This window comes from Rutilus rutilus (genome assembly GCF_951802725.1).
Source record: "Rutilus rutilus genome assembly, chromosome: 3".
In the NCBI taxonomy this organism is placed as follows: Eukaryota; Metazoa; Chordata; class Actinopteri; order Cypriniformes; family Leuciscidae; genus Rutilus; species Rutilus rutilus.
The window spans coordinates 58,268,254-58,286,181 of NC_140211.1; the positions used below are offsets into that span (position 1 = coordinate 58,268,254).

At 38.9% G+C, this 17,928-nt stretch overlaps 1 protein-coding gene across 1 annotated transcript; it reads right to left on the reverse strand.

Moving 5' to 3' along the window:
* Positions 1-476: 476 nt before the first annotated feature.
* Positions 477-17,589, reverse strand: ctu2 (cytosolic thiouridylase subunit 2 homolog (S. pombe)). Its single transcript, XM_084405421.1, has 15 exons — positions 17,292-17,589; positions 13,664-13,738; positions 13,503-13,581; positions 12,331-12,390; positions 12,049-12,109; positions 11,817-11,926; positions 9,572-9,825; positions 8,443-8,578; positions 6,716-6,847; positions 6,238-6,329; positions 6,044-6,144; positions 2,923-3,055; positions 2,767-2,833; positions 1,363-1,421; positions 477-644 (listed from the first exon to the last, which is right to left on the reverse strand). The coding sequence occupies exons 1-15, from the start codon at positions 17,354-17,356 to the stop codon at positions 593-595; spliced, it is 1,476 nt and encodes a 491-aa protein (XP_084261547.1). The 5' UTR covers positions 17,357-17,589; the 3' UTR covers positions 477-592.
* Between the last annotated feature and the right edge of the window lie 339 nt (positions 17,590-17,928).

A 17,928-nucleotide genomic window follows, 5' to 3' on the forward strand; every position in this document is an offset into this window, starting at 1 on the left:
ATTTCGTTCCTGGTTTTACAATTTCTGATCAAACACTTGAATCATAAGAAAGCTACATGTTTGTTTTAGTGCCACATTTTCCATAGTTTAAGAGCTGGACTGCTGTGATGTGGGGATCTGTATTGTACGTCTTAAACACACACGTGTGTAATCATGAGTGTGCCAAAGTTCATCTGTAATGGCTGGAATAATCATTTCCACTGTATAGTTATGCGAAGAGACACGAACATGAACTCTTTGCTTTCAGAAATCAAACGAGCCTGTAAAAAATCCTTGCAGTTTGCTAAATTAAGAACTCAAGAATGTTGCATTATTAAATTACTGTACAAACAACTGAATTATTACTGAATATATAAAAGGTTATATTGATTTAAATGGCAGGCGACATGTTCAAGTATTCTGTGTCTGATGATCAATATAATCTAATACAAGCCAAATGTGTTCACGCATAAAGAAAAAGAAAAGATACATCTATAAAATGTTTAAACATGATAACTGTTTTTATTCACAAATGGAGACAAATAATGAAACGATTATAATGCAATACTTTAATGATACAGCTTTAAATATCACTTTTCAGACCAAAGATCTGCTAGTCGCCGTCCTCCAAAAGATACTCGCTGATTTCCATCTTCAGCAAAGATCTGCGGAGAGAAACGGTAGACATACTTCCATAAAAATATTAAGATATTGCATGAAATTAAAAAATGCTGGATGGAAATGCCAAGATTCACATAAAAGAAAAGAAAAAAAGAGTCATGAACATGAACTACGCTGGAAACACATTTACAGAATAAATCCTTTGACGCACATCCAAAAAGTCATGTGACATTGCGCAATATGACGGCGGTATGACGGCATAACAGGACTATCCAGCGGACCAATCGCATCACAGCATCTCAAACCGTCAGAGTGGTTCAGTATAATGATCAGTCTTTTTACTCGACTGATTTATTCCAGTTTTGACTGAAGATACAAAACAAAAGAAACTGACGGAACTTACCGAACATCCAAAACAACGCTCGTTGTTTGTGTGTGTGTGTGTGTGTGTGTGTGTGTGTGTGTACATGATTTTTATCAGCTGGGATCAAATATGTCTGAATACGAATTATTTGAGTCTTCGTGTGTGTTAACTTCAGCTTGTTCCTCACACTCTGCCTCATAAGACTCAAGTGACTGGACCAGTTCATATTTCTGAAACTCAACCATCCCGAATCCCGAATCCTCATTTAATTCTCGTGTACGGAAAAGAGCATCCAGGATATTAACATGTTGCGTTTACAAAGGAGGAGGAGAATGTGTGAAAAGGATGATGTAAACAATGACTAATTATTATTTAAGGTTACAGTGCAGCATTCCCACCTTTTCCTCCGTGTCTCCGCCTCTGTTCTGATGTAAGCTGGAAGAGTGTCGACAGATCCCTGTGGAAAGAGAAACATCAGACCATTTCTGTGTGTAGTTCACTGCTACATTTTCTAATGTTGGGTTCATTTTTCCCCACTGTAGGGCTCTTAAAGTGAACATTAATATACTTGTTAAAGGTGCAGTGTGTAAGTTTTAGCAGCATCTAGTGGTGAGGTTGTGAATTGCACCCAACAGAAGTTATGGTGGCGACAGGAAGTGATGTCGTCGTCGTCTGAGACAGCAGAGAGTAGCCAGTTAAACAAAGGTTTCTTTACAAAGAAAGTAAGAAATTATGTTTACTTTATTATTCAGTAAAACGATGTTATTGTGAATATTATTGTTACCTGTTCATCATTGTGTCAGTGTTTTATTCGCTGACTTCAGCTGAAGCTTCTTATCATGAAGAACAACATAGTGAGGAAACGCGTTTGTCCGCTCAGGGCCACCGTAGAAACATGTGGATGTAAGCGGACCCGCGGTGTGTGTAAGCGGTCCCGCGGTGTGTGTAAGTGGACCCGCGGTGTGTGTAGAGAGAAATGCTCATTCTAAGCTAATAAACACACAACGCTTCATATGTAAGGTCTTTATACACCACTGAAAACACAGTTATGTTTATGATATTGCATTTCTGTCTACAGATCCTCCTGAATATCACACAATGCACCTTTAAAGTACCCCATATAACAGTTATATTAAGCAAAATCCTCTTTTTTTTGGACATAAATGTGCGTTGGCAGTGTGTGAACACAATCAGCCTACAACGATACACTAAACAGTAGTTACTGGAGGATGGATCAGGAACTGTTCGTGATCCAGCTCTCAGTCTCTGAAAAATATATATTTGGACTGGAAACAAGACAAAAATACTAAGTAAGAAAAGCATTTTTTGCAGTGCAGGCTTGTATTAATAGAGGATTCAAAGCAGATAAGTTATAACTGTAATTAAACTAAACTACACCTGTTCTCTCTCCACACAGCGGATATTCTCTGGCTCTGTGGGCGTTATATCCGACTCCGGGTCGAACTGAACGCCGCTTCTGAGAGTTTCTGATATTTTACTGCATGAGATTGTCCTGTTTTGTTGCCACCAGTAGAAGCTCTTGAAGCCCCGCCCTCTTCTTAAAAGGGGGCGGGGTGCAGCAGCTCATTTGCATTTAAAGAGACACGCACACAAAAATGGCGCGATTTCACTCACACCCAAAAGTGACAACTTTAACATGCTATAAAACATGATCTGTGGGGTATTTTGAGCTGAGACTTCACACACACACACACACACCAGAGACTAATTCTACATCTTGTGAAAAGTAGCATAATAGGTGGCGTTTAAATCTGTAATTTGATTTCTCTCATGAAACTCACCATGTCCTTGATCGTGAGTCTACAGCTGTAACACAACAGCGTCTTCAAGTCCAGATGTGCAGGAACCCTGGAACGCATCCAGAAGAGCAGAAATAAGGGAAACATCACATCATCTACTGCCTTAAGATTAAACTTCAGAGAGAATAAATACGGCACCGGTTTGAGGAGCACCCGCCGGTCCCACAACACTGAGTCTCCGCGCAGCGCAGTGCATCATGGGACACGTCCTGGAGCTTGATCTGGGACAGCTGCTCAGACACCAGCGTGGCATGGAAAGCAGAAGCTTTATCTGAAACACAGGTTATGTCAGGCTCAGTTCTGGATTCAGGCTTTGGGCTGATCACCCTGATCATCAACCGATCGACCCTCTAGACTCTCGCTAGCAGTGTTGGGGAACGTTACTGTGAAAAGTAATGCATTACAATATTGAGTTGCTCCCTTAAAAAGTTATTGCTTTACTTAGTTACTTTTTAAGAAAAGTGATGCGGTATGTTACTTATGCGTTACCTTTTCTCACGTGGGCTGGTCTTGTTTTTTTATTATTATACAAAAGTAACATTTTGGGGCAAATTTGGGCAAAAGGCCCTTTCACACCAACATTTTAATAATAAAGCTGAAGGAAATGAATAATTCACATGTACAGTAGAGGCTGCTGCCTCTATTGCAAGTACAATAAAGAGAGATTAAATGCATAAAAATATTTGTTTTAACATTTAATTTATTGGAGTTTTGCGTATTATTCTGATTTTGCATTTCACTGATTTTATTCATTTTGAGAAATACTGAATCTTTTGTGCAAGTGAGACGAGTAAATGCACACTCACATTTAGTCTAGAGCTACAATAACCATCATGTTTACACACACACACACACACACACACACACACACACACACACACACACACACACACACACACACACTCTGCACTTACAACTTTTCTCAACATGGGGATAGAAGAGCTGTCAGTCAATAAATGTGAGAAAGTAACTTAAAATTTACAAGATATCTAATGCGTTACTTTACTAGTTACTTGAAAAGGTAATCTGATTACATAACTGAAGTTACTTGTAATGAGTTACACACAACACTGTAAGCTAATGACCTTTAATGTCCAGTGTTAATCAGACATAAACTCAGTGACTCAGTGATAAACTCAGTTTGATGACTGGGTTCCTCACTGATTCCTTTAGTGTTGTCCAGGAAGAACTAATGAATGCCATATAACTGACTGTGTTTACACGCACATTAACCCGATTATGCTTCATAACAGTGCCTGTGGTCATGTGGTCATGTAAATCCCGTTTTCCTTTATTGAAGTCAGTCAGTAAAATGACATAACTAACATTAACGGTTGTCTTCATTTCTTTGTTTTCAAACGTTGACCCACGGCTGTAAGATATGAACGCTTCTCTTTGTTGACAACAACAGATTCATAAATGATTCTCATTATGATTTTGGCATGTGTTGCGTTCCCAAACTGAAACTGAAAAGAGTGCTGTGCTTTACTCTGAAACAGGCTATACATTTATATAATTACATCACATGATCGCACTAAGCAATATCATATTCTTACAACCATGCATTATCATAATTCATATAGTTCTTGACGGGCAACAGGCGAGTAACACTGTTTGAACGCTGATCTTTTCCCCTAATTTGGCGCTTTGAACTTTGGCTAACTATTTTTGTCCAATATTATCTTCATATCTTCATGTTTCTGTTATTTTTATTACAGTAGCAGCATCAATAATGTCAAGGGCAAAGTCTAATGTTTTAAAATGGAGAACATAAGAGAGTAACAATTTTGCATAAATGTAATTATTTGTTTAGTTTTAGGAGTCGTTTATCAGAAAGTAAATGATCTGCATTAGTTTATTTTGAGAGCATGTTTTCAGAATTATTGTTTTGTTGGTCTAGATTATGAAATATCTGCCGATAGCACTATTTTTACTCGTTTACAGTGAGTAAATCACACACTTGTGACTCCCACATCAACACTTATTTCCACCCAACTAAATTTTACACTTTTTTTCTATTGTGTAATAATGTGTATAATGTATATTCACTTGCTTACATACTAAATGTATTTCCACAGAGCCGTAAGTGTGTAAATGACATTAGATGGCAGCTTTATGACACTAATGAGAGAGAATTATATTAAAATATTCCCACCATGCACTCATCCAAGCCTCTTTTATTTCATTAATGTAAAGTTATGTATTTGTTTGTCTCGGTTTCTTAGCTTAAACTACATATCAAGCATTTATTTAACATATCTCATTTCGACATGAATGGCCGTTATATTGAACAAATAAAGCTAAGCCTGAACTCAGTCGTCTCCATCACCATATGGCCATATTTGCGCACAATCCATTTATCGTTGGATTCAATATTACAAAACTGATATCTGATTAAAGGAAAAGTGCTTAAATATCAGAAACAAGTATCGGCCAAACCGATTATCGGTCAATCTCCACTGCTAATCAACCTTACAGATGGGGATGCACAATATATCAGCTGCCATATCGGTATCGGCCGATATATGTTCATTTTTAATGTTATCATTATCGGCACAATAAGAATATTTTGCCAGTATATTAAAGCCGATAAATAATATTTCCTTCGGCTGAGACGCTTCAGATGTCACTGTTCAACATGATGGTTTGAGTTGCTTGTAATATGATTGGAATCACTTCAATAAAGGAAAATACAGTAAAGTGCAACATGTGTCATATCGGCTACACACAATTATAATGATGTTCTTGTTAAATTTTTGTGTTTGGGACGTGGATTTTAATGGTGAGACTTTTGTTTTTGTAATCAGGCTCTCAAAGATTATAGACAAATTTGGATTTAGATTTATCAGCCAATATATCGGTTATCGGCTTTCAGATATAAAGAATTATCGGTATCGGCCAAAATATCAGTGCATCTCTACTTAAAAACTGGTCCTCCATTCCCAACTCTCTTTTTGAACAACATGTGACACACACTCACACACTGTTTGATGCCCAGTATAACTCACCCACATCAGTGTCGAGAGCACACACACACACACTGTTCGATGCCCAGTATAACTCACCCACATCAGTGTCGAGAGCGCACACACACACACACACACCAGTGTCGAGAGCGCACACACACACACTCACCCACATCAGTGTCGAGAGCGCGCGCACACACACACACACACACACACACACACACACACACAGACAGTATAACTCACCCACATCAGTGTCGAGAGCACACACACACACACACACACACACTCACCCACATCAGTGTCGAGAGCACACACACACAGAAGGCATTTAGACGCAGGTTCAGTGGCTTGACTTTCAGAAGGTTTGACTGTGTGAAGCTTCTCACTCGTTCTGCAGAGGAAACATTAAGACAATAATTAAATGTAATAAAAACTGAAGTCCGAGCTGTTGATTTCAGATGAAGATGAGGATGAGGATGAGGACCTGTAGATGGTGCTGACAGTGGAGGGGAACTCCGCCTGAAGGTTGGTGACGAACGTCTCCGTCAGTCGCTGGATGCTGGCTTTATCCTGAGCCTGAAAGTGAAACTGCAGGGATCAAACTCAGGTCTACAGTAATTCTGTCATCTTTGCAGGACTGTGATATGAAGAGTGTGTGAAGTAACAACAGTGTGAAAGTGAAAAGCACATAACAGGCACAATACCAGTATAAACATGAATTTCTATTGGTACAATATGAGTCACATGACTAAACTTACGCCATCGGTTTTAAATACCTCAGTTTTGACGTGAAAACGGCATTTTCAAATTTATCCACTTTGGAGAGTGTTTTCAAAAAGCTGTTTTCATGAATAAAAATGGCGTCTCAGTGTGAACTGAAGGCCAAACCGGAGAGAAAAAGATGCGTTTTCAAAGGAGAGCGTATTAGTGTGTTAGGCCTTGGCCTGATGAAGAACGCTCACCTTGGTCTCCAGTCCCGGGATAAAGACCGAGGGAACGTGAAACATCCGACAGTACGCGGCGATCTCTTTAGAGGAGTAATCCCTCATGGGCCGCACGATCACCACATCCCCGAACCGAGGATCAGAGAAACCCTACAAGACAAATCATGTAGATCTGAGACCCTGGACCACAAAACCAGTCACATGACGCACGGGTTTATCTGTGGCAACAGCCAACTATACATTATATGGGTCAGAATTATTGATTTTTCTTTCATGCCAAAAATCATTAGGATATTAAGTAAAGATCATGTTCCATGAAGATATTTTGTAAATTTCCTACCGTAAATATATAAAACATTTATTTTTGTGAGTGAATGCAGCACAATCACGAACATTAATGGACAACTTTAAAGGGATACTCCACTTTTTTTGGAAATAGGCTCATTTTACAACTCCCCCAGAGTTAAACAGTTGAGTTTTACTGTTTTCAAATCCATTCAGCCGAACTCCGGGTCTGGCGGTACCACTTTTAGCATAGCTTAGCATAGATCATTGAATCGGACAGGACCATTAGCATCTCTATAAAAAAAAATGACCAAAGAGTTTCGATATTTTTCCTATTTAAAACTTGACTCTTCTGTAGTTACATCGTGTACTAACACCGACGGAAAATGTAAAGTTGTGATTTTCTAGGCTGATATGGCTAGGAACTATACTCTCATTCCGGCGTAATAATCAAGAAACTTTGCTGCCGTACCATGAGTCCAGCAGGCGTAATGATATGACGCAGCGCCTGAAAATAGTCCCCAGCTCAGTAGACTACAGGGTCGACTATTTTCCGTCGGTCTTAGTACACGATGTAACTACAGAAGAGTCAAGTTTTAAATAGGAAAAATATCGAAACTCTTTGTTCATTTTTTTGAGAGAGATGCTAATGGTCCTGTCCGAGTCAATGATCTATGCTAAGCTATGCTAAAAGTGGTACCGCCAGACCCGGAGTTCGGCTGAATGGATTTGAAAGCGGTAAAACTCAACTGTTTAACTCTGGGGGAGCTGTAAAATGAGTATCCCTTTAAAGGAGATTTTCTCAATGTTTTGATTTTTTTTGCACTCTCAGATTCCAGATTTAAGTCATATCTCGACCAAATATTGTCATATCCTAACAAACCATACACCAATGGAAACCTCATTTATTCAGCTTTCAGATGATGTATAAATCTCTTGTGACTGGTTTTGTGATCCAGGGTCACACAGATTTTGAATAGTAATTCCTTCCGATGGATTTGGTAACACTTTAGTCATCACTAGTGTGTGTTCCCATGATCTTCACTTTAGAATATTGATCCAATTTATTATTAGTTCCTTTAGAAGGATGTAGTAACACTTGATTCATTACTACCTTATATTATACATTATGCATTATTAATATTAATTATGAACCTGTATATAGGCTAGTAGCTCTTAGTAGTCTTCAGTGAAGTATGAATAATAGTAGTTATTGATTAGCTAATAGTGAACTAGGCTACAACATTCATCTGAGCGCTATTACTTAGTAATTTGTTAATCAGAGTTTCTTGTTAGTTAATAGTTACTAGAATGTTACACAAATATTGTTCCTGTGCAGTTCTTCTTTAATGAAGGAACAGTATTAGAAAGTATTACGACTAATCATTCATATATTTCAGTGTCAGCTCTAGGGTCCACATGAAGAACCGTGGGTTCAGTGTTTGACAGGCGTTCCTCACCGTGTCGGACGCCAGCGCTGCTCCGCGACCCAGAGCGATGTTACTCAGCAGCTTCACAGCCAGTCGAGAGCAGCTTTCCCCCATCATGACCTTCGAGAAGCCGTTCTCACGGGCGACGTGCAGGATCAGGTGCTGCCTGTACGATACACACTCACACACTCAGCTCTCCACACCAGGGCCACGCTGAACTCTTCATTATGATTGGTTCAGAGACATTCCCATGTGTTTCAGGTCAATGGTGGCATTCTGTAGTTATTATTATCGCTCATTAAGGTGACACTTTAGTTCTGCGGTGTCTTTGTTACACGTTACGTATTAGCGATTCAAAGAGAGTAGCAGTGAATCCAAACTGAACTATATTAGGGATGCTCCGATATGAAAATCTTGGCCGATAACCGATAATTCTTTATATTTGAAAGCCGATAACCGATATATTGGCCGATAATTCTACATACGAATTTATTAAATTTTTGAGAGCCTGATTACATAAACGAAAGCCTCACCATTAAAATCCACGTCTCAAGCACACAATTAAAATTTAAATGTTCTCATTATTATTTTATGTAGCCGATATGACAGACTTGCGCTTTACTGTATTTTCCTTTATTGAAGTGATTCCAATCATATTTCAAGCAACTCAAAACCATCATGTTGAACAGTGCACATCTGAAGCGTCTCAGCTGAAGGACATAATACATTATTTATCAGCTTTTATATATCAGCTAAATTTTCTTATCAAGCCGATAACGATAACATTAAAATGAACATTATCGGCCGATACCGATATGGTGGCCGATATATCGTGCATCCCTAATATAACATTATTATGATAAAAACTTCCTTGTGTAATTTAAATGCAAGTAGCCCAAACAAATCAGTTCATTTATACTTAATCGATATCAAATCAAACTGAATTGAAACAGAATCAAATTGCAAGCTTGTTAAACAAAATCGAAATGAATCGTGAAATCTGTTTCAATACCCAGCCCTAATCTTTATATAACAAAGACAAGAAGTCAAAATCAAATACAGAGACTCAGATGAATCAGTTTTGTGGAAACATGCAGTGAAATGAGCAAATGTTTTCTTGAAGTCAGTCAGATTGAGAGATCAGAGCTGGAAAACTCGCCTCAGTGTGTGTAGCATGTCCTCTTTAGCCGTCAGTGTGTTCAGTGATGAGAACAGGCTCTCTAGCGCCAGCTTGTGTTCAGGAGGATAAGCAGAGTCCTCTAGACTGAGCCGAGCCACAGCGCTGGTCTTATCTTCTGCTGTCAGCTTCTGTTCCTCTCTGATGTACTGGTCCACAGCGTGTTTATAGCTGGGATTGGACTGGTCTGGATCAGACGTGACCGGCACCAGTACAGAGCTGGGCAGATCGAAGACCTGAGAAACGGTCAATAGCAAAGCATTACAACAGTCAGAGTCAGGGAGTCCAACACATAGTAAAGCACAGGTGTCAAACTCAGTTCCTGGAGGGCCACTGTCCTACAGAGTTTTGTTCCAACCCTGCTTCAACACACACACCTGCAGTTTTCAAATAAGCCTGAAGGACTTGATTAGCTGATCAGGTGTGTTTAATTAGGGTTGAAGCTAAAATCTGCAGGGCTGTGGCACTCCAGGGCTACCAACTATACTCCTGGAGACACTTATAAATATTAGAAGATTAAACATTTTTATTGCTATGTTTATTTTCATGTAAAATGAGTGAGTGAGTGAGTGAGTGAATCAGAGTCAGTGAGTGAGTGAGTGAATCAGAGTCAGTGAGTGAGTGAATCAGAGTCAGTGAATGAGTGAATCAGAGTCAGTGAGTGAGTGAATCAGAGTCAGTGAATGAGTGAATCAGAGTCAGTGAGTGAGTGAGTGAGTGAGTGAGTGAGTCAGAGAGTCAGTGAGTGAGTGAATCAGAGTCAGTGAATGCGTCAGTGAGTGAGTCAGTCAGAGAGTCAGTGAGTGAGTGAATCAGAGTCAGTGAATGAGTGAATCAGAGTCAGTGAGTGAGTGAGTGAGTGAATCAGAGTCAGTGAGTGAGTGAGTGAGTGAGTGAATCAGAGTCAGTGAGTGAGTGAATCAGAGTCAGTGAATGAGTGAATCAGAGTCAGTGAGTGAGTGAGTGAGTGAGTGAATCAGAGTCAGTGAGTGAGTGAATCAGAGTCAGTGAATGAGTGAATCAGAGTCAGTGAGTGAGTGAATCAGAGTCAGTGAATGAGTGAATCAGAGTCAGTGAGTGAGTGAGTGAGTGAGTGAGTCAGAGAGTCAGTGAGTGAGTGAATCAGAGTCAGTGAATGCGTCAGTGAGTGAGTCAGTCAGAGAGTCAGTGAATGAGTGAATCAGAGTCAGTGAATGAGTGAATCAGAGTCAGTGAATGAGTGAATCAGAGTCAGTGAGTGAGTGAGTGAGTGAGTGAGTCAGAGTCAGTGAGTGAGTGAATCAGAGTCAGTGAATGCGTCAGTGAGTGAGTCAGTCAGAGAGTCAGTGAGTGAGTGAGTGAGTGTGTGAGTGTGTGAATGAGTGAGTGAGTGAGTCAGAGAGTGAGTGAGTGTGTGAATGAGTGAGTGAGTGAGTCAGAGAGTGATTGAGTGAGTGAGTCAGAGAGTGAGTGAGAGAGTGAGACAGTGAGAGAGTGATTGAGTGAGTGAGTCAGTGAGTGAGTGAGTGAGTGAGTGAGTGAGTGAGTGAGTGAGTGAGTGAGTGAGTGAGTGAGTGAGTCAGAGAGTGAGTGAGAGAGTGATTGAGTCAGTGAGTCAGTGAGTGAGTGAGTGAGTGAGTGAGTGAGTGAGTCAGAGAGTGAGTGAGAGAGTGATTGAGTCAGTGAGTCAGTGAGTGAGTGAGTGAGTGAGTGAGTGAGTCAGAGAGTGAGTGAGAGAGTGATTGAGTCAGTGAGTCAGTGAGTGAGTGAGTCAGAGAGTGAGTGAGTGAGTGAGTGAGTCAGAGAGTCAGAGAGTGAGAGAGTGAGTGAGTGAGTCAGAGAGTGAGTGAGAGAGTGATTGAGTCAGTGAGTCAGTGAGTGAGTGAGTGAGTGAGTCAGAGAGTGAGTGAGTGAGTGAGTGAGTGAGTCAGAGAGTGAGTGAGAGAGTGATTGAGTCAGTGAGTCAGTGAGTGAGTGAGTGAGTGAGTGAGTGAGTGAGTCAGAGAGTGAGTGAGTGAGTGAGTGAGTCAGAGAGTCAGAGAGTGAGTGAGTGAGTGAGTGAGTGAGTGAGTGAGTGAGTCAGAGAGTCAGAGAGTCAGAGAGTGAGAGAGTGAGTGAGAGAGTGAGTGAGTGAGTGAGTGAGTGAGTGAGTGAGTGAGTGAGTGAGTGAGTGAGTGAGTGAGTGAGCGAGCGAGCCAGTCAGTCTCTCTCAGTCAGTGCACAGAGGGAAGGAACTGGGTCTGTTTACCTGCTCCAGAGGAACTATAAAGTACGGGAAGCCTGTGTGTGTGAAGATGCTCTTCAGTTGATCTACAGATCGCTGTCGCTCCTCTTGACTCCGTCCACAAGCGCCGCCATCTAACACACACCACACACACACACATCAAAACCTGTTTCAAATATCCCCAAATGCTCAATGCTGAAGGATAATTTTGAGATACAGGGATAATGCCCTCTTGGTCCCAGTCAAAGCACTTTACCATCAATATAAATTATTCCAGGCATAAATCGTAACTTTTTGGGAGCATCCCGACTCAAGCCCTGAAAAAATAAAAGCAGAAAGTCATGTTGATTTATCTAGTGCTTTATACAGTGCAGATTGTAAAAAAAAAAAAAAAAAACTCACACACTCGCACAACTCGCACACACTCTCTCACTCTCTCACTCTCTCACTCTCTCACTCTCTCACTCACTCTCTCACTCACTCACGGCTTTGTAGCAGAAAAAGCATTGAGAACCAGGAAAACCGAGTTGTATTTTACCTCTATAACTTGTGAGAGCATCGAGCAAGAGGCTGCGCCACCAGAAACAGCGAGAAGAACCTAAGAAGAGCAAAAGTGTGAAGGTCAGTGAACAAACAGAGTCAGTGTGGATGTTGAAGGATCTAAGGATTCATGCATCCAAGGTCAAACACACTTTAATTTCCTCATAATCTCCATTACAGCATCAGCTCTTTCCTCTCAGTGTCGGAAACAGTAGATCAAGGATTCAGTCTCTCTAAACTCCGCCTCTCTGAGAGCTTTCTCTGCTGTGATTGGTCAGAAAGCAAACGCTCATTATCATATCTGAATCTCAGCTCTTGATCACAGTGATACGAACAGTGACGATGTCGAGGGTTTTACCGTATCAATCTCAGAAAACAGCGTCTTCTCGACACGAACAACACGAACTCCTCCAGTCTCAGATACACTACAGTGTTTGAGGGCGGAGCTAAGAGACGCTGCTCATTGGCTTGTAACAGGAAGTGAGACTGAAATTACTGACGACTCGTTTCAGCAGTTCAGAATCCATTCTTTCTTTTAGGAGACAATAACTTTGTGTGTGTGTGTCTTTACATGTATTGCATTTTATTTTATTTTATGCTTATTTATTCATGTAATCATTTATAAATCACATATTTATCACTCCATAATTGCCAATTTTATTATATTTTGTGTTGCTTGTTATGTCCACGTTCTTGCAAAGCTTGCTATTGTTGTTTAATCTTATGATTGTGTGGTTTCATGGGTTATTCGTCTTCACGAGTGTATAATAATAACACTTGCTGGATTTGTGCTGGTCAAATAATTTGTGTAATTATTTATTTAAACATTTGAGACGAACAGCGTTTTAAGGGAAGATGTTTTAGAACAGCTTTTCTATTGACAGTTTGTTTGTTTAATATGAAAACTGTTTTCAATCTATGGATAAAACTGATGTTTTTTTTGCAATACTCACTCATTGTTGGTGATTGTGAATGCCATTGATATTATAATAATGATTATTAATGCTGATGAATAGATTATGTCTGGGGAAAGGCATGTAGTGTTATTAGGCAACAAACAAAACAAGTTCATTCATTTTTTACGCATTACAAACTCATCATTTGCACAATCAGATTGTCCATAATTCCACTAAAACTGCGGTCGATCTCGATATTGTTTTTGATATTTACCTTCTCCTGGGGAAATATGACACGGTTCTTTCCCAGCATGGCCCGAAACTTGTGTATGAAGTAGTCCTTGAAGCAGGACCTAGTCACGACAGAAAGAGTGTTAGTGACGAGACCGCATCACATCATGAAGTGGGATTAAAACACGGAGACGGATCACCGACCGGCAAAACGCATCACTGACACGAATGATGAGCACGGCACTTCCCTCCTTACATTTCACACACTTCCTGTTAAGCCTGAAAAACATACAATACAATACATTATTATTTGCATAGCACGTTTAAAAACAGCTGGTGTTGACCAAAGATCTTTACAAAGGCCAAGCAAACAAACAATAAGACAGAAAACACATAAAACAGTGAAGCAAATCAAACAACTGGGAACTGAACTTATAGGGGTGGTTGATTATGATTTGACTTTTCTAACTTTAGTTAGTGTGTAATGTTGCTGTTTGATCATAAACAACATCTGCAAAGTTACGACGCTCAAAGTTCAGAGCAAAGGGAGATATTTGCTTTTACAGAAATCGCTTTTTAAGGACTACAACAAACGGCTGGTAGAGACTACACCACATTCCTCCCGGGTTAGTGACATCACCAACCCTAGAATTTACATAAGCCCCGCCCCCTGAACACGATTTATAGATTATCATGACAGAATATGCTAATCAATGACTAGAAGATAACTACACATCAGCTTCATAAATTCATCAACTAAACATTCAGAAATGTCCTGTTGCTTCTACATGTCGTCACTTCTTCTTGAGTCTCTCCATCATTGTCTGAATCCGGTTTAAACATAAAAGGCTAAAAGTTTTCTCAATTTTCAGTGCATGTGTGTGTGAGGTAAAAGGACACGAGCTCTTGAAGCTCCGCCCCCTGTGCCGGGAGCAGCAGCTCATTTGCATTTAAAGGGACACACACAAACAGAGCGTTTTTGCTCACCCTCAAAAAATGACGATTTTAACATGTTATATAATAATATCTGTGGGGTATTTTGAGCTAAAACTTCACACACAAGTCCTCTGGGGACTTATTTTACATCTTGTGAAAAGGGCATTATACCACCCCTTTAATGAACTGAAAAATGTTACAATTAAAATATTTTGTGTAATTTATTAATGAGAATAATACAGCGTATCTGTAACTCTCTGCTATTGTTCCGTCATTTTAGATTGTTTTTTTATTATTATTATTTGACATTTAAAAAAATCACGACTTCATCTGAATGTTATGAAACTCTGTGACTGTCGTGGTTGTAATAAAAAAAAAAGTCGCACTTTTGTTGTTCGCGGTCAAAAATGACCGCCGTCGGAAATTAAAGGGAAATATGCAAAAATATGAAAATACAGATAATTTTTCTGTGTGTGCGCAAATCTAGGGTTGGGTATCGTTTGCATTTTAACGATTCCAATTCCTATCGATTCCTAATTTCGATTCCAAATTCCAATAAATAAATAAAAAAGATATTCACATTTAGTCTAATTGTAGTTGAATATCAGGAACACAAATCAACAACCGGCTAAAGAACACTTACACAAGGAACGTTTGCCTGTGGTTTAAACACACCAGAGAAGAACAACTAGCCTACATTTCAAGCATTATTAAAGACAAGTAAACACTCAGTAATTAATAAAGAACAAATAAAAAAAATATCAACCGCGACAAATAGAAACAACTGAACAAAGATATACGATTGAAATAGACAGTGATGTAAGATTATCAGTATTCATGTACAAAAACTAATCAAAAGCTCAAGAGTAGCAGCAGCACATGACCTTCTCTTCCGCCTTAATAACACCAGTTACCGCGCGAAATAAACATGAATGAGCATCTGAAAGTGTGTTAAAAGGTACAACTTATCGAAATCTGTATCATGTGACATGGAGTCGCTCAGTGTTTCAACCGTGGAAAGACGTCAGTAAAACAGCTTGTAAACAATGTCATGTGACGTCACATTTGCCTCAGAAAAACCAGATCCAGTGGCCATAAACTCGTCAGTCAGCCGGAAATATTAACTCTAAAGGAGCATTTTGCTAAATATATGCACCATATTACATATTCATTATCATTTTTAATGTTCTTCTATTTTGAATGCATGTTTGAATAAATCTGGCAGGTTTTTATGACAGCCACCATGTGTATATTTCATATAACTTTATTATTATAAAAATAAATAAAAGTGTAATTTAAGTATTCATATACAAATCAGTTGATTGTTACCTTCAGTATTACAGTAGGCTAATGAAGCCTATAGGCTATAACTGACTCCCATAGTTTACAGCATTAGTGAAGAGATGTTTTCCTTGAGGAAATTTGCCATGTGTTGCACCTGATATCCAAAATAATCAATACTGAATCGAATCGAAATCGAATCGAATTGCAAGCTTGTGAATGAAATCGAATCGAATTGTGAAATTTGTGTCAATACCCAGCCGTATTATGGAGACGGCAGCAGGGATATTAGGCTGCTGTGCTGTCACTTTAAGAGCTGCACAATAGTTACACACGCCTGCAACACAGAAAACGCTTGAATGTTTTATATCACTTATATCACTTATTATGAAATACTCACAAAGGAATTGATGAGAGGAATCTAATTTTTTATTTCATAACAAGTGTCCGATTCCTGACCTCAAGTATTTTATTTTCGATTCCCAACCGTATACAAATCAGACATAATGCAGCAAAAGTGCACAGCAATGAAGGGGCGACACTCTAAAATATCAAAAGTGCAAAACACACACACACACACACACACACACACACACACACACACACACACACACACAAATGACCTGCTGTGGCTGAAACAATATGGCAAAACTGAGCCAGAAGACTCAAATAAGAGGTTGAAATCAGGTTGATTGAGCTCTGATAAATCATTCCTGTTCAGTTTTGTTAAATATTTGTTGAATTTTGATGTTTATGTGTAACAAAATGTCTCTCTCTCTCTGTGGGTTTTATTGTAGTAAAATTAATGCAAAAACTGACACTTCAAATGAACATTTAAAATAAAATCTAAACCTTGGCAAAAAGTAGCCTTTTTGAATGTCTAAATATATATCAAAATAAATATATAAAAGTATTTATCTCTAACTAGAGAATGTATATTCCTCTTTATATTGAGCTATATATGAGGTTACATCACAATATTACACAAGTTTTACTTTTTTACTTTCCACCAGATGGCACTAATCTTACTTTAAACATATATATTTTAAAGGCAGTCTCTATTTCAACATGAAATACTGCTTTAAATGAAAGGTGATTAAAAAAATACTAGAAAAAAAAATAATTTAAATGGGAATAATCATAATTACCGCTTAGATATTAATTAGTACGACGAACTTCTCTCAAAATACAAAATAAAGAAAAATATATTGAACAAAATTATATTACATTGTTTTTACTGTAATACCAGAGAGTTAAATGTAACTTTTGGCTTTAGCGGTTAATAAACAGAACTGCACGCGTCTTGCGGAAGAACATTTTAGCCGGAACTACTTCTCTCTGTTTATGTCTATGGCGAGTCACGCAGGTACTGTGCTCCTCCGCAGCGGGTGATGTCCCACTCGGTTTTATAGTCCGAATATAAACTTATTATAGGCGTTAGACGAAAACACGGTTTGGAAGATGGATTCACGATGTACCCGCTCACATCGCCACAACAAAAATATAATGGTACAATCATCATTATATTGTCCAAAACATGGATCTTAATTCTACACTGACACACACACACACACACACACACACACACACACAGCGGTTGTTTAGTTCAACTCACGTCGGCACAGGTATCTTCTCCTGTTTACACTCCAGACCATTATAATCCTCTTCAACTTGACACATGACGGCTTCAAATTCACAAACTAAATGAAAGGAAACACCCGATGTCACTCGTTCAACGATACGATGCTCTTCAGCCCGTTTAGAAGCGACACATTCTCTCTTAACTTATTCAAGAGAATCGTCAAAATCACACATACTGGTACAAGCTTGTTTTCACGTGTGACTGTGTGGAGAATTTCCCTGACCCCTTTTGATGACGTACAGAGGCCACGCCCATATGTTTGCTTTTAGCATCGTCTGACATTGATGTTTTTATTTTATTATTATCTTAATGTGTAATGTGTACATTTTGTGTAAATAGCGTTAAATACCACATACACGTGCAAAAATGGGCTAAAAGAAACCCCATATTTTATTATTTTACACAGAAAAGAAGCATTGTGATGAGTTATTTCTTTTTTTATCATTTATATTAATGTCTTAACGTTTTCCTTCAAATATATATATATATACACATTTAAAATATTATTTTATAATATATACGCTGACAACCTTATTTGTTACATTCGCTACATTAGTTTTGCGCCCTCTATCTATGCTCCATGGAATTGTTATGAATGCGATGTCTGGGA